This window comes from Cygnus olor, chromosome 3, assembly GCF_009769625.2.
Source record: "Cygnus olor isolate bCygOlo1 chromosome 3, bCygOlo1.pri.v2, whole genome shotgun sequence".
Classification (NCBI taxonomy): Eukaryota; Metazoa; Chordata; class Aves; order Anseriformes; family Anatidae; genus Cygnus; species Cygnus olor.
In genome coordinates, this window is record NC_049171.1 from 68,990,203 (window position 1) to 69,013,672 (window position 23,470).

The following is a 23,470-nucleotide window of genomic DNA, read 5'->3' on the forward strand; positions in this document are numbered from 1 at the left end:
CGGCGCCGAACTGAGAGGCCCCTGGCGGCGGCGGGCGGAGGGAGGGCAGGAGGGCGGCAGAGCGGAGCCGCTGCCGGCAGCGCCGACGGCTCGGGGCCGAGCTCCGGGCCCCGGGGCGCTGCCGCCGCCGCCGCCTTCTGGCCGCAGGTAGGTGCGGGGGCGGCGGGAGGCCGAGGCCCGGCTCCGTCCGGCCGCGGGGGCTGCGGCTGCGGGGAGAGGGCCCGGGGGTGCGGGCTGGGCGCGGGGGCAGCGCCGCGAGGCAGCCGGCGCCGTGCTCGGGCAGCCTCGGGCCGCCTCAGCGTGTGCCCGGCTTCCTGACGCCCCCCTGGAAGCTTTCAGCGCTGGGAAGGCAGCCCCTGGGTAGCGGCTTCACGGCCCGGCGGCTGCGGGTGAGTCAAAGGATCGCCTCCTGGGGGTGGCTTGAGCCGAGCCCCTACGGACTTAACGTGTCCCGAGTCCTTGTCTGCTCTTTTGCTCTCTTATTTCCTTTTTTTTTCCCCTTAGCAGTAAAGGTTTCATTGAGATTACGTATAAAATAAGTTATTAGAATAGGGACAGGAAAGAGGGAACCAAACATGGATTACAGTGTGATGCTCATAACTCGGCTGGACATAGGAATATTTAAATGGGTTCAAAATTCTCGTAGATATGAAATGTTCCAAATCTGCCAGAAAGCTGTGTAGTTTTCATTTTTTACCCAGAAGAGGTTGAAAGGCATTGACAGTTGTATGCAACCAGTCTGTGTTTTCATTCAAGTCTAGTCTTCTGTGATTATAGTGTAAAAAGGCGTCTTTTTTTACCCCTAATAGTTTGACCTATAGAAGAAAATACCCTCGATTCTTGAAAGGAAAACCGATTCTTTAATTAGTTTAGTGAAGTAGAGAACTTCATTAGTGGAAATAGCAGCATTAACAAACACGTATCATTTACATTTAGTGGCACACAACTACAGGGAGAATACCTCGGCTGGAGTTAGTGCTTGCTAGTTAGAGGTACGCAACTGAGAAAGGTTTCTTAGTGGTCATTTAGGATTTTCTTATTTTAAGATGAATGCAAATGTCTGTAAGAGTAGATGACCCGAATTTTGAGCTTCATATGTAAAGCAAGGTAAACTGTAGTCGGTGGTAATAAATACCTGCTTTCGCTTTCTTCGTTAAACTGGAGGCCAGATTAATTGGTTTTCTGAGCCATTAAGGCTGTAGTTTCACGTGCACGTCTAACTGTTGTTACCCAATACTGCTGCCAAAGAAACAACCCATCGAAAAAAAAGTTACCGTTTATCTGGGTGAGTTCCCCAGCCTGGCTGACACTGCGTGGCCTTACAGACAATTATGCTGGCTCAGGTAAGTGGTGGCAGATAAGCAGACTGGCCACTTTACACTGGTGAACCTTTGCTTCTGCTACGTGAAAGTGCAGCTTTATTTTCCAGGGCTGCTTAGCGCATATCCTGTTATGCTGCAGTTGCCAGCAAAATAATAGTCGTCAAACACAGAATCTCTTGTCTTAAAGTTCTCAAAGCGCTGTAAAAAAGAAATTCAGTTATCTCATTTTTGTACATAAAGTCATCAAAGCACAAGATGATCTACACACTCTACCTTGGTGGTAGAGTCTTGGTCTTTGGATTTATGGGTTAAGTGCCCTCTTAATTTAACCTTGAGATTTTTTATGGGTGTTGCATTCGTTTATCTCAGCTACCGTTGGGGTAACCATAAAGTACGTGATGAAATACCAAATGAAATTATGGTAAAAATACATGGGTGCTAAACAAGCGTTTCCTCTGGAATTCCAGGCCTTTGGAGCTTGTTAAAAAGAATAACTTGTGCATGGACATTTCTTTCTTCTCTCATTTGGAATTTGTTTGCCACAAGGTGGATACCAACTGTTTTATCTAGATAACCCTGCTGATGCTGAACTAATGATTATTCTTAATTTTGACTGAATTTGAACAAGGAATCTAAATGACTAAGCCTCTGAGCTGTTTTAGCTCTGTTGTATGTTGTGGGATGAGCTTATTCTAGAGGCTTCACTTTTCTGGAGGTGGTGATTCTTTTAAGCATTAGTAGCGTGTATCCCCACACTTGTGTATCCAACACGTTTCTTTTTGAAGCAGGCCTATTGAAAAGAAAAGAGCATCCCAAGCAAAAAAATGTTTTTAGCCAAGTACTTTTCAATGTGGTCTTAAATATTGCATGTTTTGAAAACAATCTTGGAAGTGGCCAAAATTAAATTATGTTTCAGTTGCTCTCATGACATGCTTTCATCTGAATCTAGATTTCTTAGAGCTTTGAGCAAAAGTTTGCTGTTTATTACTAAAACTCACTTAGATGTCTGATAATTTCTTCCTTATTTAGTGAGCGCTGAAGAATTGCATGCTAGCAGACTGCAGGAAAAAGCTTTAGTATCAATACCAAATTCCATTTAAAGTTTTAAACCTACCACAGGACAAACAAAGTTTGTGGATGCAGCTGGCTCCTCGAAAAGAATCATCAGAAAACCGGGAAAACAAAATTTTAACACATTAAGAAGTGGAAACAAGAAAATTAGAACTTGCATGTATTGCTTCTCTTGGACATTACGTTATAGTAACGGAGCAGTGTGAGTTAAGCTTTACCGTTCTTCTAGTGGCCTGTGGAAAAAAGACAGTGCTAGACGATGTAATTTTTGTATCTTGTGCTGTCTTTAGTACATGATCTGCCTCTGTGGAGCGGTAGAGGCTGTAAAAGGTTTATTCCATGATACCCTAAAGAAGCAAAGGCGCTGTAATTTCTTCAGAGTTTCACCTTGGTTGCCATACCCAGTTACAGTACAGGCGAAAGCACGGCACAAATGCAGAGATTGTAGTTCACTACAGAGCATAGGGTTCTTTCCCTGATGAGTCAGTTCCTTCAAAATGCAAAAGTTATTTGGTTTTGGCAGAATTTTCTGTTTCCCTTACCAAATGTCACAGTTATGCTCTCAGTGAATTTAATGCTTGAGTTGTTAAACAATTACAGTAAGAAAGTTTGATGAACGTTTTTTAGTTTGCTTTTATCCGCCTGCTGCCATCTCCCTCCACATAAAAAAAAACATTACATAACTACTAACAAAGTGAGTAAGACTGGATCGAGAAGGCTAGAGCTAAGAGTCTGTGGCTGCCTTAAAAAACGGAGACCTTAAGCGGAGTACAATGGAAGAGGGTACAAGAAATCATAATGTTGCCTGCAGTGAAACTGGCAACTTTTTACATTTGTGACTGACTGGTGAAGAATGGATACAATCACGGCCATTATACTCTCACTGGTACTTTGTGCTTCTCGCTTCCATCTATTTGTGGAGCTCGATGTCAGGATGGTCGAGCAGCTAGCGTGCTTGCTCCACTCTTGATGTTCCAGGCTCCTTCAGCTCCCAAGAGTGCTGATGGAGAGAGAACGTGGGTGATGATGGCCGCGCTGCGTGTGAACGTTTCACTGCCACCGGTGTTACACCGTGAACTTTCACCAGTGGGTGTGTAACACGAATTTGTTTTGTTTCCTTGACAGGATAGCTGTTCTGGGTTGTGACACACTTCAGCACTAGGAGGATCCCGGTTTCAACAGTGAACGGTCGCTGCCTTCGCAAGTTCTGAGACTGCCATCCGGCCGTTCTGGAAGCTGTGTGCGCACGAGTCCTTGGTGAAGGTTGCATATATACATGTTTTCATGAAGAGAAGTGAGAAACCAGAAGGTTATAGACAAATGAGGCCTAAGACTTTTCCTGCCAGTAACTATACTGGCAGCAGCCAGCAGATGCTACAGGAAATACGAGAGAGCCTCAGGAATTTACCTAAACCCTCAGATGCTGCTAAAGCTGATCACAGCATGGGGAAAATGTCATCCGAAGATCCTAGACAAGGCCGAAATCCCCCCAAATTTGTAACGTATCATAAAGTTTTGCAGGAGATAAGAAACTCTCTTCTGCCTTTTGCAAACGAAACAACCTCAGCTGTCAAAGGAACATCAGAAGTTAATCGTCAAATGCTGCAAGACTTACAAGCTGCTGGCTTTGACGAGGTGAAATATTTTATTTTCAAGATGTAGTGTTCTGCTAACTATAAACTACCAGTGCATGTTGGGGGGTTGTTGATCATGGAATGTTTAAACAGCATAGGAGGAGCAAAATAGCTTTTAGAAAATCAGGTAGGTTTCTAAATAGGGATTTGGTAAAACTGTTAATATGAAGTGAATTAGGACTAGGTGAATTGGTAATCAGGACTTAATGAAAAGGGGATGAAGAAGAGGAACAGAAGGATTTAGAGAAGTTTGGCTTTTTTTAACACCTTGTGCAATGTGTTCTTACGTGGTAGGGATAGATTGTTTTAGTTATTCATATCATTTTAAGCAGAGAGAACTGGACACCTTAGAACATGGATTTTGCCTCTGATACTCCACAGAGTTCTTAAATTGTGTGCAGTAAAAACTGATTAAATATGAACAAATATTTCAGAAATTAATTTTAATGAGCCTTTCACATCTGTAGTTAACTGAGGCTCCAATTTTATAAAGAAAAAATGGCTATTGTCACTATATGCTTTGTCAGATACAGCTAAAATAACAAAATAGGTAACAAATACAGTTGCAAGGTGTCTTCTCTGCAGTATATTCTTGAAAAAAAAGTAGAGATCATTGCTATTGAGAGTGTTGGACATAAGTAATTATTCTGCTATTACTGTTATAAAAAAACAGGGAAGAAGGTAATTATTTAGTTTTTATTGACTAAATATTAGTAATATTTGTAATGTTAGTAATTATTGACTAAACTTACTTCCATTCATTCTAATAAGTGAAAGGAGTCTGCAATGTGGTTTCCAGTAATATAAAATGAATGTACTTATTGCTCCTGTGTTTTTACTGAGATTTACACATCAACATAAATTATGCCCGTTTTCATTCCTTCTCTCTAGACCTGAGTACAAAAGTGGGTGGTTTGCCTTTTTTTTTTTTTTTTAAACCTGTGTTCCAAGAGAAAAAAGCCCAATACCACAACAGGGATTGCCTCTTCAGGAGTGCAGTGACTGCAGTAGGTTAGTTCTCAAACCCGTTTTTACAGAGTGATCCTGTAGTCACTGGCAAACTGCAGAATGGTATGTGGCTGGATGAAAAGCAACTCAGGTTGGTATTTCTGTTGGATCCTTTGCTCCTGCTGAAACCTTTTGCTCCTACTCTTTGTTCTTGGATATAACTGAGAATTCACAGGACACTTGCAATTGTACGGACCTTTTTTCAGACACTGTGAGCAGTTCCTGCCATGACTTGACCCACAGTTATGTTGCCCCAGTAGTCCATGTGGCCTTTGGACACCACCAGGGAACAGATAGAGCTGAAAGCATTTTTTGGGGGTGTGGTGGGGGTGAGACAGAAAGTAGGAATGGAATGAGGGTGTATTTTGAGCTGGGATAGAAATACTCCATGTCGCATAGGTGACCAGGGTTGGGTTTGTTCTTCGGCCAGAGCAGGGAGAGATCCCTTGGCTGGCTCTTCCTCTGGTTCTCTGGTTAGTGGAGGAGGGAACTTAAATTTCATCTTCTAAAATATTGCTGGTTGTGTACTTTTATTCAACAACATCAGCTGGTCTGTAAACATTGAGGCAACCTTATTCTCTCTATGTATTTGTTTTAAAATCCTTTTATGGGTTTTTATTTGTTTCTGAAGGCTGTGTGTATGTTTGCATTGTCAAAAATGTGCACAGGTGTGGTGAAAGTATAAACGTGGGTTTGGATTTGAAATCGATACTGACCACTTCCCTTCTGAGCCCTCCTGGATTTCCCATTGATGTTGTTAGTAAGCAAATCCTGTTGGATGCTGGTGACCTGTTCAAATATAACATGAACTGATGGCTTTCATATGACAAAGTAAGACCATAGCAAGTCACTAACAGCAGTGTGTCTAAGTCTAGGGCATTATGCTGTAGATTTGTTTCAAATTCTGAGTCAGCTGCACAAATGGTGTTCCACGAAGTGGAATTCAAGTGTCTCACTCTTAACCACCTCTGAAGATCTGTATCTTTAGGTTGACCTTGATGTCATTCAAGTCAGTGGAAAAACTGCTGGTCCGTGATAGGTTTTCCATTGACAAAGCTGGGATTGGCTGGCTGTGCAAAACTTCTGTTTGGATCTCTAAGAACACAGAGCCTAAATCCACCGCAACAATAACAGAATTTCTGCCAGTATTGTTGTCTTCACTAGTAAGAATTCTTGAGGAGATATGGATATTTGCTGACAAAATTAATTCTAAGTTGAAGGAAAATGAGCAAAAACTGAAGTTCTGAATTTCTCAGTAGGGTATCTCTCGTAATATAACTCAAGTCAGAAGGGACCTCTGGTCATCATGTAAACTAGATCTTACCTAGACAGAGCCTATCAGTAATAATAGTGACAGAGAGAAACTGTTTGCAAGAATAGCAAGGTGACACAATTTACATCAGAATACGGTACTTCAACAAGGTAACTTTTTCTTCCTGAAGATCCAGACTATTGATTTTTTTTTGGAGGATCTGTTGTGAAGAAAGCTTTTTTAGTTTATTTTTAAATTGAGAGAAATCAGTAATGTACCTTGTTAAAATTACTGGAGGATATATGGTTAAATCCTCGTGATTTTTGGTCTTCTTGCCATTTTTAGTAACTTATTTTTTATATTTAATTCTCCTTTTAGGATATGGTTATACAAGCTCTTAGACAAACTAACAACCGTAGTATAGAAGCAGCCATCGAGTTTATTAGTAAAATGAGCTACCAGGATCCTCGTCGGGAACAGATGGTTGCAGCAGCAGCAAGACCTATAAACGCAGGTATGAAACCACCAGGTAGGTATATCCATTCGGTAATTCACTATGTGTATTATTACAGGTGAAAAAAATACAAAATAGCAAATGCCTCCATGTGCCCTCAGTGGAAGAGAAGAGGTGCTGAGATACAGGTTTTCACTTATTATAGAATTTACATACTATTTTTAAATTTCTGGAATATAGGTGTCTTTAGTGTGAATGTGTTAGCCTTTCTTTTTGTAACTGCATGCTTTCAGTGTTTTATCTAAGTATTTTATCCAAGGAATGACATTCAGATATCATTTTAGTCATTTTTGCCGCTAGTTTGTATGATGCTCGCATTTTTTTCTCAGTCATATCCCTTTTAGAAATCAGCAGTAAGCACTGAACTCTTACCTTAATGAGCTTTCTCATGCAGCAGCACTATGTGTATGTATATATAATTGTGTATTTATATATCACGTCGTCCAATATTTGTATTTTACTGTGTCCCATTTCAAGATCCCCCTCTCTGCTTAATTTTCTGTGTGGTTCCAGATTTTGCCTGTATGCTTTTTTTAAGGCAGACTTTATGTTTGAATAGATGCTAGGGAACAGACTGGAGCTGTAGTAGCAACAGAGGCAGAATTTTGCCACTTGCTATTACCGCTTTCTAAATGTGCAAACACATTTTAATACATCTTGATGCCTTCCTTTTTTTACAAGATCTTGGAAGAGTAAACCTAAACAAGCTGTGCTTTCCAGATGCAGTAGAAACACTGAACTTGTATTTGACTTAAAAGTTGAATGATGAACAGCTGGCTCTGTAAAGTTACTCTTTAAATCGACGGTATAGGTGTGAGGAAAAATTGGTCGTCAAGAGTAGCAAAGTACAGCATTTACTTTCATTTAGCCTGTGAAGTAGGTTGGTGCTTGTAAGAAGCAGCTAGCTAAATGCTATCATTTAGCTAGAATTTTCATTATTATTCACAAAGTTATTGTAAATAACATGTTCTTTTACTGAAAATCCAGAGACTTTCAATGATTATATTGTTTACAAATGTCTAGATAATCACATGCTAAAAAGCACAATACGACTGCATGAGCTATCAGTTTCATATGTAGTATTTTGCATGACAAGTAAAATAACACCTGCAAAGTGAATATTTTGTAGCGCTTTATAAGTTTTGCTCTCAGTTTAAATTCTTGCCTCCACACAAAACTTTTACCAATATAGACATTAACTTTAAAATTCAATTACCTGAATATATTCCTCGCATGCAAAATTTGGTTAAGTTTGGATGAGCTGTATTGCAGACAAGGGTTTAAGCGGGCTGTTTGCTTCTTCAGAATTCAGTTAATTTTTAGTTGAGGAACACTTAATCTGTTATAGGCGTCACTCTGGAATGACTAGCAACATGACTAGAAGTGTTTTTCCATGCTGTTGTTGTTTCACGTTTGTACTGAAGAGCTCTTCTGGGTGTTGTTTGTGTTTGTGATTAAAAATACATCATGTGCCTAATAGTATTACATATTGCCATTTTTTCCTCAACGAGAAATTATGAATGCATCAGCATTTGCAGCAAAATGCATCTTCAGAAAAGTGATTCCTAATGTCTACAAAAATTTCACTGAATTTGTTTGCTCTTATACTCTATATTGGTCGTATTACCATAGCATGCTATGTATTATTGGATAGAAGTACATTTTTCATGAAATATGTTGGGTTATGCAATGTCTGAGAATTCCAATCACGTTTCTGTAGCAATTAATGCGGAAGAATAAAATATTCAAACAGTAAATAGAAATAATTTCTAATAATACAATCGCTATGTTCTCTTTTTGTGGAAGCAGGGACCGTGCAGCAATCGGTTAACCGCAAGCAGAGCTGGAAGGGTTCTAAGGAGTCCCTGGTCCCTCAGAGGCACGGCCCGTCCCTGGGAGACGGTGTGGTTTATCGCTCAGAAAGTCCCAGCTCTCAGCCTGATGTAGGAAGGCCGTTGTCTGGATCTGGCATCGCAGCATTTGCTCAGGCTCATCCTGGCAATGGACAGAGAGTGAACCCCCCGCCTCTACCCCAGATAAGGAGTGTCACTCCTCCTCCTCCGCCTCCCCGAGGACAGACGCCCCCTCCAAGGGGGACTACTCCTCCGCCTCCCTCCTGGGAACCCAACTCTCAAACCAAGCGTTACTCTGGAAACATGGAGTATGTGATCACCCGCATCTCTCCGGTGCCACCCGGAGCGTGGCAGGATAGTTACCCACCTCCGCCAATGAATCCTCCAGCCATGAATTCTTCCGGGCAGGGTCAGAGAGGCATGAGTGCTGTCCCCATTGGCAGGCAACCGATAATCATGCAGAGTTCAGCCAACAGCAAATTTAGCTTCCCCTCAGGAAGGGCTGGACTGCAAAACGGTAATTGTCAGGCAGAATTCATGGTTCACCAGAACGTTGTGTCTGGGAACTCAGTGAGTCGCCAGCCACCCCCCCTACCCTATAAACCCAACTAACAGGCAAAGTCCTACAGCACTACAGATGCAGGCAGGAGGATCTGCTCCTCCTTCAGCATACACTAACGGAAATATTCCTCAGACGATGATGGTGCCAAATAGAAACAGTCACAACATGGAACTTTATAACACAAATGTAGCTGGAATACCTGCGTCCTGGCCGCAGCCTCCTCCCGTGCAACCCCAGTCGTCACCTGGCAATGGGCACGAAATCCCCACGTGGCAGCCCAATGTTCCCGTGCGCTCAAATTCTTTCAACAACCATCACGGAAATAGGCAGAGCCACTCCAGCAGCTCTCAGCCTTCGGCTACAACGGTAACAGCTATAACACCAGCTCCCATTCAGCAGCCAGTGAAGAGTATGCGTGTGTTAAAGCCAGAGCTGCAGACTGCCTTAGCGCCGACTCACCCTTCCTGGATGCCGCAACCCGTGCAGACCGTTCAGACCATCCCGTTCTCCGAGAGTCCCTCTGCAAACATGGCAGTTATGGCGCCTGTTGCAGAGGCTCCAAATTACCAGGGTCCCCCACCACCTTACCCAAAACACTTGCTACACCAGAGTCCATCTGTCCATCCGTACGAGGCAGGACCCAAGCTCAACAAGGAGGAGCCACCTATTTTATCTAAGGAGGAAGAGAATGAAAAGAGTTACGAATGTGTCGATTCAACAGACAAAGAAAAGAAACAAATTACAACATCACCTGTTCCCGTTAGGAAAAACAAGAAAGATGAAGAACGACGAGAGTCTCGCATTCAAAGTTATTCCCCTCAGGCCTTTAAATTCTTCATGGAGCAGCACGTGGAGAATATACTCAAGTCACACCAGCAGCGTTTACATCGGAAAAAACAACTAGAGAATGAAATGATGCGGGTAAACTCTTTCTCCTAAGTCTTTTCACTAGAATTGCTCCCGTATCAATTTTAAGAAATGTCTTAATGGTAGGATATTTAAATAGTACAGATAAATAGAACATTCTGGCATAAGCATGGTGTTGAAGTCTCTTTTTAGTTTCTGTGTTTCAGATGTGGCAAATTCTTCATTGCTTTATTTACATGCTTCATTGTCTTCTTATAAATTAATTTTTTAAAGTAGAATTTTTGTGTCTAAACATAGCTCGTATGGCTCGTGTATAGTGAGGCAGAAGAAGCAAAATCATTTTTATATGAATGAGATAACTATATGACTCATAGCTTTTTGTTATGGATTCTATGTGATCCTAATTTTTGAGCGAGCAGTGTTTTAATGATACGTATTTAAATAAACACTGCAAGTACAAGTAGCACAGCAGGGACGAGTGGTGGGGGAGGTTAACGCCTTTATGCAGTCACCCAAACAATCATACCTCCTGCAGTTCTGCAGTTTGTTCACTCTAGTGAGAAGCTCTTTCAACTTCACATCCAACAAAACAGTAATCAGAAGTTACATTTTTAGAATGAGAGAGATGTGGTACATTTTGCCTGAGTGTTTTGTAATCCAGGCTGTAAGGGTGTCTGTTTGAACAAGGTGTAATTGAACGGGGTAATGAAAACCAGGCATCAACATGTAAAATCAATTTCTTTGTGCCCACATGAAGTCAGTGGTCCATTTCCTGAGATTTCATGTTCTATGAAAACAAATCAAAAAGGTAAAAACTGGAGCTGATATATACCTGTGTAATTTCGGAAGTGAAAACAGTGAGAAGTAGTGCAATTAAGACCTGCAGAAATGGAGATTTGAGATGTATTATTTTATATATTCATGACAATTGTAGCTGAAAATTTGACATAACTATGATGTACCTTTAAATTTATTTTATGAAAGAATGTATTTGCCTTATGCCACTTTCTTGAAATCCTGCTTTTATCTGTTTTCTTACTCTGAAAATTCGTACTGTAAGCTGTAGTGTTTTGTAAGTGTTTGGTTAATAATGAGATATGTAAATGTTAGCAAGATTTCTTCCTGGAACTCTTTTTCTAGATCTTTACTCTTAGTTTTTTCTCTTTCCTTTTCACTTCCACTAACAGCTGATTTAAACTGGTAAGGTGTGGGAAGCTTTCCTGAACTCTGTAGCCTCCATCCCTGTGTAGGCAAGTAAGATTTTGGAGCAACAGTATTTATTGTTAAGAATAGCATGATCCCTTTCTAGAGGTCTTTGCATGCAATCCTGCATCAAAATTAAGCATGAATTTTATTTTGACTATTTTTGAGTACTTAAAAGTAAGATCATAATTAATGTTGACTTGCAGACTTCACTTTCCCTTCTTACTGTGTTGTTCCATAATATCGGAAGCATAAGTCTTACTTAAATGAAGGCACTGGTTATAGATTTTCTTGTACATTTAAAGCACCATAATGAATGTTTTTCATATAAGAAAAGACATTTTATAATATTTACACTAGACTTAGAGCTGGGATGTTTAATTGCAGAGGAGAGGAAATGAGGTATTATGCTGCAGCAGGCCTCTCCTATTCAGGATATAGGTGAAAATTCCTACAATAATGAAGTATATTTCAGGTCTTCATGAGAAGGAGAAAGGGAAACTAGCCCATTACATATTTTCAAGAAGTTTAAGAGGATTAAACAAGTATCAAATTCTTTCTTCCTACCAAAAGGGGAGAAAATTTTGAAAGGGAAAAACAAGTCAAAACCGAACAGAATGCATCCCAACAGAGGCACCTACTTTCACAGGATGCTGTATTTCTAGAATAAGTGATATATTTCTATGCTGTCAGGTTTCCTGGGGAATAGAGTGGATGTCTTTCAAAAATACTTGATTTAAATGTGTGAATTGATTTCCCTTACGCTCGTGCCCAAATATTATGCTAGATATCTCTGTTGCAAAGTGAAGCTAAGTCAGTTATGATCCAAGGCATGGCAAGACGAGAAGGAAGTAAAATAATTGTGTGGCGTTATATAGCAATTCAGGAAGCTCTTGTGTCTGGCATCGATTAGAAATGTATGTGTATGTGCATAAGCACTTACTCAGCTGACAAAACTGGTTAATTTTTGGTAAATGCTGTAGATGTGAAGAGTTCTAGGAAAATACTGCAGCGCAGGGAGTGATCAGCTTGAGATGAACATTTGTTTTAATGAATGGCATAGGAAAATGTGAAGACCGGGGTTAGGGGAACAGATGACAAATTGGAGTACTTAGGCTGGTTTTCACAACAAAATTGGTTGGATGGAACAGCTAGAGAGCAGATATTAGACTGTAAATCTGCAGGGTTTTTGGAGACTGTATTCATATGTCTTGCAGTGACTAATTCCTGTGTTGGATCTCCCTCCTTCTAGTGTTTTGTTGCCTCCTAGATCATGTTCTTTGCTAGTTTTCTAGCTGCTCAGTGGCATTCAGTCCGTGTGTGAGTAGGGCTGCCCTGAAGCAGACTTAATGGTTTACGTGGGACTTGAGAAGCTGACCCACCGTTGTCTGAACTTTAACAAGTCTCCAAATGTCATCTTGACATTTTGAACTGTTCAGGAATCCATTCTTCTGCATTGAAGTGTGCTTTAAGCGTGTTTATCCACAGAAAACTTGAGATGTCTTTGACTGCATCTCTGCCCTGGGTATTCCTGCCGTAGTGGGTTGCAGAGGACAGTTTCACAGACCTGCTGTACTTGATTGGGAGTAGGGAGCTGAACCTATTTCTCATGTCTGGTCTGAAACTACTGCTACCCTATCCCAACTACTGCTTGTCTGATTTTGATGACAAGTTTTGTCTCAGGTTTGAGACAACCTTCCGCATTTAAATCTTTTTTGAGTAGATGAGCATTTCATCTGCATTTTCCTAATTGCACCTCTTTGGGATCTGTTTTTTTTTTTTTTTGATGCCTGTTAGAAATTTTCTGTGATCTAACAGTATGTTTGTGTTCTGAATGAACATTATATGGTATCCTGGAAGGATTTGTAAGATAAAAGACTAATTAGATATCATTCATTATCACTCCTTTTTTTCCTTAGTCATATAGAATCATTAAGGTTGGAAAAGACCTCCCAGATCATCTGGTCCAGCCATCCCCCCTACTACCAATGTCACCCACTAAACCATGTCCCTAAGCACTGAGTCCAACCTTTCCTTAAACACCCTATATATAATATTTATATTTATAACATAAAATATATTTTGTCTCAAGTTAGGCTTTAAGTTAGGCAAAGTAGGAATCATCTGTTAACATACAGTTTATACAGGTCTAGGCAAGTAGTTACCTAACTTAGTGCTTAGTGATTGCCTACTTACTGCTCCTATGGACGTCTTGGCTTCCTTTTGCTCTGCATGAAGGATCGGGGAGGCAGTTATAACATTGCAGTTATTGCACTGTTATTCAGACTAAAAAACAAAAACAAAAAACACTGCAAGTAATACTACTTGCAGTATTTTGCTACTAAAAACTTGCAGTAGTTTATAAGACACCTCACAGAGGAAATATTCTACTTTTATAGGAAGAGGAACTGAGGCCCAACGAGACGAGTAAGGTAAAAAAGGATCTTCTTAGTCTCAGGTGTTATCTTGTCCTCTCAGCTACATGTTCATAGTGATTATGAGATTAGTAAAGTTCGTAAAAAGCTGAAATGTTTAGCCAAGTATGATCAAAGGGATTTATTTAAAGGCTGTATCATCATTCTACAAAGACAGGCTTGGAAAGCTAGTTTTTACTTTTTTCATGGGTACTATGAAAAGCCTAGTTTCTTGAGACTTCTGGATGGCTTGTAAAGTTTGATCGTATATCTAAGAGAAGAGTTTATCTTCTTAAATCAGAAATATTTGTGACTTTTCTGTTGAACAAGCATTGAACAGTTACAAGAATACAAATTGTTCAACTTGTACTACCTGAGGGTTTTTAATGTCCCTTTACTAGAGATGCAGGTTCAGTGTTGTCTTCCAAGATGGCTAAGATCTGAATTTTGACATAAAAGTAGTCACAAAACTCTTTAGACTTTCTTTTACCCAAGAGGAAATAAAAGGCAGAAATCCTGGCAGGTCTTCTTCGGTGAAGAAAACCAATGGAAATAATTTCTTGAAAAAAAAAAAAAACAAAACACCTTGCAGGGGAGCAGTTCTCACATATGGCTGTAAAATCTTTAGACTAATACATTGAAACAATTATGTAAAGAATTAGCTCAGTAATGACACAGTTAATCCAAAGAATCCATGAAAAATGGAGCGTGCAGAGCACTTTACGGACTGATGTAGTGATTCCCAAACCAGTACTTGTAGACCATTGGCTATCTGAGGCCATGGCAACTAGTGCTCCATGGTGTGGAAATGAAAAATTTACGAACTCCTAAGCTGTGTAGTTGTGCTGGTGGTCTGCCAGATGATCTGATGGGTGGCTTTGTTCAGAAGTTTGAAAACCTTTTGGTTTATAAGTTTAGAGTTTAATACGAAAATGTACGGAGAAGGAAGGGAATACTATCAGTCTTCTTCCTGTACCATGGTCTTGTTGGCTAAAGTGAGGGCAGTTTTATATTTTCTTATCCTTTCTCTCCTCAAGAACGTATTCCCTTCTCAAGAACCTGCTGGTGCATGGCACCTCATGCATTTTGCTGTCGAAAGTGTCCCATAGATCACGTTTTGTTTTTATCACTCCTTTGTGTTTTGATAGAATTCTAATCTGTAAACTTAAACAAAAAAAACCTTGTAGTATTATTTCCCATGCTGTATGTAAGTATTTCGTTTGCTTTGCTTAAGCCTTGTAATTATATGAAGATCACCAAGAACTAAGAGTACTGTTCATCTTCAGATTTAATTCTGTTTGCTGTACAGGTTGGATTGTCGCCGGAAGCCCGGGATCAAATGAGGAAAATGTTGTGCCAGAAAGAGTCTAATTACATTCGGCTAAGAAGAGCTAAAATGGACAAGTCAATGTTTGTAAAAATTAAAACCCTGGGAGTTGGTGCATTTGGAGAAGTTTGCCTAGCAAGAAAAGTGGATACTAAAGCTTTATATGCAACAAAAACTCTGAGAAAAAAAGATGTGCTGCTTAGAAATCAAGTTGCTCATGTTAAAGCTGAGCGGGATATCCTTGCAGAAGCTGATAATGAGTGGGTGGTTCGCCTGTACTATTCATTCCAAGATAAGGACAATTTGTACTTTGTAATGGACTACATTCCTGGAGGTGATATGATGAGTCTCTTAATTAGAATGGGTGTCTTCCCAGAAAATCTGGCACGGTTCTACACAGCAGAACTGACCTGCGCAGTTGAGAGCGTTCATAAAATGGGCTTCATCCACAGAGATATTAAACCTGATAACATTTTGATAGACCGTGATGGTCATATTAAATTGACTGACTTCGGGCTCTGTACAGGCTTTCGATGGACCCATGACTCAAAATACTACCAGAGTGGTAAGAGAAATACAAAAGTGTTTTGTTTGTTTGTTTTTAATGTTGTTGACGTTGTTCTCTGCAAGGAATTAAATAACTAGTAGAAAAATTACTGTGATATTTCCTTTGTGGACAGTAAAGCATTAGCAATGCTTCTACATGCCATTCAAATTACAAAAAGCAACCTTTAGTTAGGGAGAGTTTGTGAGCATAGGTAGGCACTGATTCCTTCACGGAGAAGGAATAAGCTATGCTGCTCTAAGTTTGCCCCATGAGTAGTTTCTGAAATTTGGAGGGAGAAGATCACAGGTGTAGCAACATAGTTAGGGTTGTTATCTAAGTAATTCTGTTTTGAAGGTAGGACTGATGTTCTAAATTCATTGTTCGTGAAAATCTCGCCCCAAGTTCCAAGTGTCTAATGTACTTCTTTTAATGTAAACTATAGATTTCTGAGAACGGTTTAAGTAGACTTTAAAAAAAACAAACCCCTGCTTGATGACTTAAAACAATGGTTTACAAAGAAGAGCAAAAAAAAAGTCTCAGTCCTGTGAGTTTATCGATTATGTCATAACCTAAATTTAACTTTTCAATTTCTGAAGGTATGTTTTTATTTTTAAAAACAATTCTTAAATTGCTTTTAACTTTTATTAAATCATCATGCTTCTTAGGCCAGACTATTGCAGTCTTTGGAGAGGAAGCAAAAGTGATTATATTATTCAAGATACGGGATTGAAACGGAATAATAGGAAAATGTTGAAGATTTAAAATACAATTGGTTTTATCTTTTGGTAATTAGCCTCAGTTGATGTTTTAAATGTTGCATTTTCTTTTCATATAAAAGCAAGAATATTAGATGCCTTGTACAGTCAGAGTAGTTCTGTAAAGAAGAAAACTTAGAACAGATCAAATATGATACTTTCTCATCGTTATGCTAAAATTAACTTTAAAAAAGTGTCCTGAGAAATTGTAAGTGTGCGTATCATAAGCAAAAAAACCAAAATCCTGATGTTCTAAGACCTTTTCAAATCTTTTTCTCGAGTGTTGAAATTGAAGTAGATTCTGGTTTTATAATAAGAATGTTAATACAAGTATGAAATTTTCTTCATTTAAGTACTAAAATAATCTTCCTCAATTTTGTCATCTTTCTCATACGATTATAGGTGATCACGCGCGTCAGGACAGCATGGATTTCAGCAATGAGTGGGGTGACCCAGCAAACTGCAGATGTGGAGATCGGCTGAAGCCACTAGAACGCAGGGCTGCGCGTCAGCATCAGCGCTGTCTGGCCCATTCCCTTGTTGGCACACCTAATTATATTGCACCAGAAGTATTGCTACGAACCGGTAATGCATTTATTGGTATTTTTTTTCTACTGTAATCTCGCTGCAGAGTAACTGGTGTTCAAGTAGTAGCTTCCCCTTTCTTACAAGACCACTTCCCCCAAGTACATATTTTGACAATAAATAGTTATTAATATGGAAATCTTAAGTATTGAATAGAATTTTCCTGCAAACCTTTTCTAAGTACAAGATTAAATTTAGACTAAGGCTCTGACTACCATTCTTTAAATATATCTTTATTTTTTAACTTCATTTCAGGTTACACACAGTTGTGTGACTGGTGGAGTGTTGGAGTAATTCTCTTTGAAATGTTAGTGGGGCAGCCTCCTTTTCTGGCACAAACACCTCTGGAAACACAAATGAAGGTAATTTTTAAAATCTCATGTTAACAGGCTGAAAAACAGGGTTGAAATTTAAATGATTTTTCTAATTTATAATGGAATCAAAGGTGAACTTTTTGAGTACTGCTCTATCCAAGCATGTTGTAAACTAAGAGGACTGTAAATGTTACGTTACTGTGGTGGTACACTTACTTCACCAGGGGACTACAAGAATCACGTTCATATCTTTTGTCTGGGCATGCAGTAAATGTGCCAACTAAAAATCCCATTTCAGATCTCAGGTGTCCCCTTTTGCTTCCTGCACCTGCTTCCAGTTATTATTTTCATTTCTCATTTTCCAGCCTTTTCTCATTTTTCCATGTGGCCTCCATGCCCTCTTACCTCCAGCAGATTTCTTTTGGTGAAGCATCTGTAGGTGCTCAGCCTGCAAAGGTGGAGGAACAGCAGGTGACCGTGGCTGCTTAGGGTTCTGGCAGCTTGGAGCTATTGATCCCTCCCTTCCTGAGCCTCAGCTGTTACAGAGAAACCACCTGCAGTCTTCCGCAGTGCCATTTATACAGAACGGTGTTCAGCTTGCAAGATATTAGCTGGTCCAAACATAGTTTGGCCAACTGATTTTTTTTTCTTCAGATTTTTGAAGTAACTTTAAAATGTTTAACTGTAAATGTGTTAATCTTTCCAATACATCAAATAATTAAAAATTAATTTCCTGCACCTTCTTTTAAGACTGTAAGCCGTGTGCCTAATTTTAGGTTCCAGGCACTGTTTTTTGTGATATCCTTGTTGGCTTATGGCAGGCATATTCCATGCCAGACTCTATTTAGATCTGGAACGTGAGTAAGTTTTGCCTGGATTTTGCCAAATTTCCACACAAAATATTGTTTGTGTTTCTGAAAAAGCAGCTTTACATTTGCCCTCTCTTATTTGAAAATACTTCCTCATGCTGAATGATTCTATTCTTTTAATTTTCACTGTGGTTTTTCTTTTTAATGAAATTGTAAATAGAAAATCACATCTTTGCTTTAAAGGTTATCAACTGGCAAACTTCGCTTCATATTCCACCTCAAGCTAAGTTGACTCCAGAGGCCTCCGACCTTATTATTAAACTCTGCCGAGGGCCAGAAGATCGTTTAGGCAAAAATGGTGCAGATGAAATAAAAGCTCATCCATTTTTTAAGACTATTGATTTTTCAAGTGATCTACGGCGGCAGTCTGCTTTCTACATTCCCAAAATTGCTCATCCTACGGACACATCAAACTTTGATCCAGTTGATCCAGATAAATTGTGGAGCGATGATGATAAGGAAGGGAATGTAAATGATACCCTGAACGGATGGTACAAAAATGGAAAACATCCTGAGCATGCTTTTTATGAGTTCACGTTCCGAAGGTTTTTTGATGACAATGGCTACCCGTACAACAATCCAAAGCCCATTGAGTATGAGTACGGTAGTTCCCAAAACTCAGAACAGCAGTCTGACGATGATGATGATGATGAAGAACAAGCAGGTAGAGGGGTTCAAAATCGTGACCTGGTTTATGTTTAGTAGAGGAATAAACACTAAACAGTTTATTTTGCAGCTGGATTTTTTGAGAAGTCTCCTCTCTTAACAGGATTGAGAGAAGATTGCTAGGGTGAATATATGCACGCTCTTTATTTTGTTTTGAAACACTAAGAAAGTTATGTCTTCTCTTTCCCTCTCTGTACATTTTGTTTCCCCAAAATACAGGGAAATCTTTTTCAAATATTAATTTATTCCATCATTGTTAATTGTTTAATTTAGAAGAGATTCAATGTTAGGTGAAAAAATTATCACTTGAATTTTATTACCAGTTCTCTGTACTCTAAGTACTTAAAATAGGAAATAGTGATTTATTTTTTTCCACCCGAAGATGATGCCTGGTATCTATTTGTACATATACTAAATAATTTTAAAAAACAAATCTTTGTTCCAGAATTTTTTTAATGACAGTTCTTCCTTTGCATTGACCAAATATAAAATTTACTTTACACTAATAAAGCTTTCTGATACATTTGGGGGGGGGAGTGGAACAAGGGTGGGGAAGAGGCTGCTGTACCCTCACTTCTCACTGTATTTAGCCTAATTGTTCACAGTGTAGGGAAAAACTGAGCCATCTATCTGGTGACATGTTTCCAGCTGCTGCGGTAATGGTGTAGTTCTCAGCTTTGGGACGAGAAGGTGTCTTGGCTGTACTATGATCATAAAGTGATTAACACATTAGAACTGGTCTTTCATTAAATACATAATCAAATTTGACGTTAGTAATGCTGTAGTGTGTGAGTGGTACTCTCAAAGCAGGAGGACTGCTCACTCAGAACGTGATTGTTTCCTGTCATCAGTTCTCTTACAGTTATAAGAGAAAACAAGCTTTAGGAAACATACTTTCTGCAATTTAGTTTAATTTTCTGAATACAACCAAACTAGAAAAGTCTGAAAAAAAAAATACTGCTTTAGTTAGAATTTTTAGTTTGAAAACTAAACTTTAGAATAGTTTATTGTATGATTGAGAAAGTAATGAGAAAGAAGTATAAATTACAGCTTTTGAGACTGTTGTTGCGGAGACCGGTTTCCCTTGGTTTTAACAGGTTTCCTCCTAGTGACGCAGGCAGCAAGGAGAAATGTCGTGCACCCGTCTACCTGAGCTGCTTGTTTTCCTCAGCACAGTTTCAGTGGTCCGTCTTTCACAGCCCAGTTCAGAACAGAAGTAGGAGCTTAGGGCTGCCCGCTGCGTTCTGCATTACTCTTTCGGTAACTTTCCACGGCAGGTGAGCAGCCTTCCCCTTGGTCTCATGTTGGGAGGGTAATGAGCCTGCTGAGGTTACTGGGTGCAGGGAGCGGGGCAGCCTTGTCAATGAATTCCCTGAGACAAAACGGGGAGTTGCAGGTGAGAGGCAGAAAGAATTACACTTTTATTTCTCTTTGTCTCTCTCTCCCTCCCCTGAAGCTAACACATTAATAAATAAAATGCACTACCTTTTTAAACACTTCATCCTTGGAATTGAATTCCAGTGGATAGATGTAATAATGTACATGTAAAGCGTTAGTGCTTTCTTAAATTATTACTTTGTGCTATTGCATTGTCATGATGACCATCACAGCTATTCTGGCAGCAGACACTAGCTTGCTAATTCAGGTTCCTTACCGAGCTGGTCTAAAGCATTCTTGTGCGCTTCCAGCCATTCATCCGCTTTCTGTGCTCCAGTTCAGTGTCTCTCTCTGTGCCAGTGCAGCCGGCTATGGTACTACACTGTTACTGGATCAGTGAAAAAACTGCTCGGTGTTCAGCATCTGGACGTTGTTTGTTGTTGCTGTGGGGTGTGCTCATTGAAATGATCCAGTTTCCAGTGTTGTCCAAAAAATGGTTTATGTTGACATAACCGAGGGAGGAGTGAATTGCAGTTAAGACATCTCCATGCTGCCAGCCCTCTTTATCAGACTTCATCGCAGGACAAAGCATTTTTTTTTTTTTTTTTTTAAGTTCACCCCTCTACTGTGAAGTGCTTAGGATTATGAGATGGTTACAAAACAAAACAAAATTTTAGCAGGTAGTTGCTTGCTACAGTGAAAATGGGCTTAATAAAACAATGTATGTTCTGTCTAGCTGTTCTACAGCTGTTGAAACAGAATAGCTTTTCAGATTAATTTCATTTAGCTTAAATATTATAAAATGGCTGCAGTGTATAGCTACTCCATTTTATATATTATGTAAAAAAGATTGTTTTCAATGTAAATAAACGTTTAAAGATTATCCTCCTTCATAGTAAGTATCCCAGTAAAACTGGTCTACTTTGCTTGGAGTAAAGTATAATATATTACTGGTTAAAGGTAATTTAATGAAACCTACCTTGCCATTTGTGAAGTTTGCAGAGAAAATAATGTCAGTTCTTCATTAAATTGACTGTTAAAATTGCATTTTTATCTGAGTATATTTCTCCTTTGCCTGCTTTATATAATGTTGTATTCCAATTTAACATTATGACTGATCTCTAGCTAGCTTTAAAGAAAAAACAAAACACAAAAAGCAACCACTACCACAAAAAAAACACAACAACACAGAAGGGTCCTGCAAAGGCACCACAGTTCTGTTTAAGCAAAGCCAATTGCTTTTATTGAAAAGGAATTATCGAGTGTTTCATGGACATGTGCAAGTACTGAAATATTAAATACTATTCTACCATTGTGAAACAAAGGAAGAGCTCCTTCCCATTTTTAGACTTGGGCTGATGCTTCTAGCATTTCCTGTTACCTTGTGTTAGAAGTTGTAATATTGCGGGTCTGAATTTTGCCATCTATATGCTAAAGCATTATATATTTCTTTGCAAAAATGCAGCATGTTACGGTCCAAGTTCTTCTCCGAGAAGAGGAAGTTACTTATATAAATGTTGGCACAACTCGCCAACACACTATGCCTTACCCATGTTTTGAAACTTCGTGTTTCACACTCTCGAGTCTGTTGAGATTCTTCAGAGCTGCTGCTTAAAACATGGGTATTTCTCTTGTGATTCATCATGGGGATTGCTTTGTACTGGCAGTTGAGAAGAGAGGCTCCTAACCAGTAGCTGTGGAATTCTGCAGTAAGTTTTAGTTCGGATTACTTTGTAAAGCATGAAAATGAATCTCTCCTATGTGTCCTTGTATACATATAAATTGTATTTATAAAATGTTCTATAATCATGTTACTGTACTGTAAATACTATTTGATATTCAGTGGCATTCTATCCTAGGGCAGGCCCTCTTGCTGTATCTTTTCTATCCTCGATTTGTAATAGAATCTATAGAATATATGGCTAGAAAGTCACTTTGAGACTGACATCTTCTGCTGTTGCAAAGCTCCAAGCTGTGAGTGGGAGTGATTTATTTAGACTCCTTTTAATATTATTTAGCTAATAGTGCGGTGGGTGGGTTCTTAGATGCTGCTGCTGTCACCCGAGATACCTTTAGGCATTGGTCTTTGGCGTTTCAGATCAGACCTTTTAATCAGTTTGCTTTAACTCAGCCAAAGCAAAAAATACTGAGTTGGATCAATGTCACAGTAAGATGTTTGAATGCCTTAAGATGCTCTTGATAAAGACACTATTCAAGTTCACTGATTTATCTATATAAGCATATAGATATATTCTGTGTGTGTATATGTATATATAACGTCTTTTTTGTATCATAAACTTTCTTTTTGGATCCTCCAATTAAATACATAGACCACTGCACAATTCTGCTTAAGGAAATTGTCCATTTATTACGTGCCTTGTTAGTAAACTTAAAAATCTTGCATTATCTCCTGGCCATAGCAAGTTACTCACTGGCCTTTGAGTTTTCTCTACTTGTCTCTGTCATAACATGGGCATCCCCTTTTGCCAGGTCTGTGGTACGTGATGTCCAAACGCTTTCTGGTGTGTTTGGGTTTTATAGGAGTGTGTGATGGTGGCTTGGACCATAATCCCTGAGTCCTTTGATGTTCACATGGAAAGAAAGTGCATCTTTTACGCTGTTTTTTCCAGCTGGTCCTTCCAGGACTGTCCTTCCCCTTTGTGCAAGATGCCAGCTTTACTGTTCCTTCGTCTATACCAGCTAGCTGAGAAACTGAGACTTGCTTGCCCCCGCTGACTCCACTGTTAGTGCAGCAAGCATATTTCACCTGGGGGCTGTGAGTGGATGGTTGCTCTGACAGAACACTACACTTACAAAAAAGTTACTTCAGAATGAGAGAGAATTCTAGAACTTGTGAACAGGATAACTGAATCATCTTTACATATTTTTGAGTTATCAGCTACTGGTAATCAATGACACTCCTTCAGAGTTTTAGAAACTATTTCTGTTCTCAGCGGTTTCTGTAGTGTAACACCTGTTGGGGTAATGAAAAATACAAGAATCTTTACAGTAAGTGAAAATCAAATTCTTGTTTTGGCTAATGAAATGTGAAATTTAAACAGTAGTTGCTTAGATGTATTTTTTTGTTTTGTTTTCCTTCACACCCCTCTCTCCAGAGTTTCCTTTATACTGCAACAGCTCTACTGGTTAACAAAATAGTTGTGTATGCTTAAAAGCAGAAATGTTATTGTAGTTAGCTATTGCCTCACGTTTGTAATGTATTCTCAAAAGTATACATTTTGATATTCAAGATTTGAATTTATTGGTGCTCTTTCCCTGTCTGCTGCCTTTTTCATCAAAATAATTAAAACTTTGCTTATTTATTATGCA

At 39.3% G+C, this 23,470-nt stretch overlaps 2 protein-coding genes and 1 long non-coding RNA gene across 4 annotated transcripts in view; 2 read left to right on the plus strand and 1 right to left on the minus strand.

Moving 5' to 3' along the window:
- LATS1 (large tumor suppressor kinase 1) lies at window positions 1–22,477 on the plus strand. The gene is given in 9 exon segments (XM_040552504.1): window positions 1–147; window positions 3,519–4,028; window positions 6,666–6,816; window positions 8,611–9,238; window positions 9,240–10,137; window positions 15,010–15,592; window positions 16,732–16,914; window positions 17,170–17,276; window positions 18,281–22,477. Coding segments are annotated over 8 exon segments (3,420 nt in total). The 5' UTR covers window positions 1–147; window positions 3,519–3,677; the 3' UTR covers window positions 18,800–22,477.
- LOC121067692 overlaps window positions 21,356–23,470 on the minus strand; it is a 3,977-nt gene continuing 1,862 nt past the window's right edge. For both annotated transcript variants that reach the window (XR_005818387.1, XR_005818386.1), the window contains one exon: window positions 21,356–23,114. This is a non-coding gene — a long non-coding RNA (uncharacterized LOC121067692). The remainder of the gene's footprint in view (window positions 23,115–23,470) is intronic.
- The window catches only part of KATNA1 (katanin catalytic subunit A1), a 23,397-nt gene continuing 22,998 nt past the window's right edge, over window positions 23,072–23,470 (plus strand). The window contains exon 1 of the mRNA XM_040552507.1: window positions 23,072–23,149. The gene's annotated coding sequence lies outside the window, so the exon portion shown is untranslated. The remainder of the gene's footprint in view (window positions 23,150–23,470) is intronic.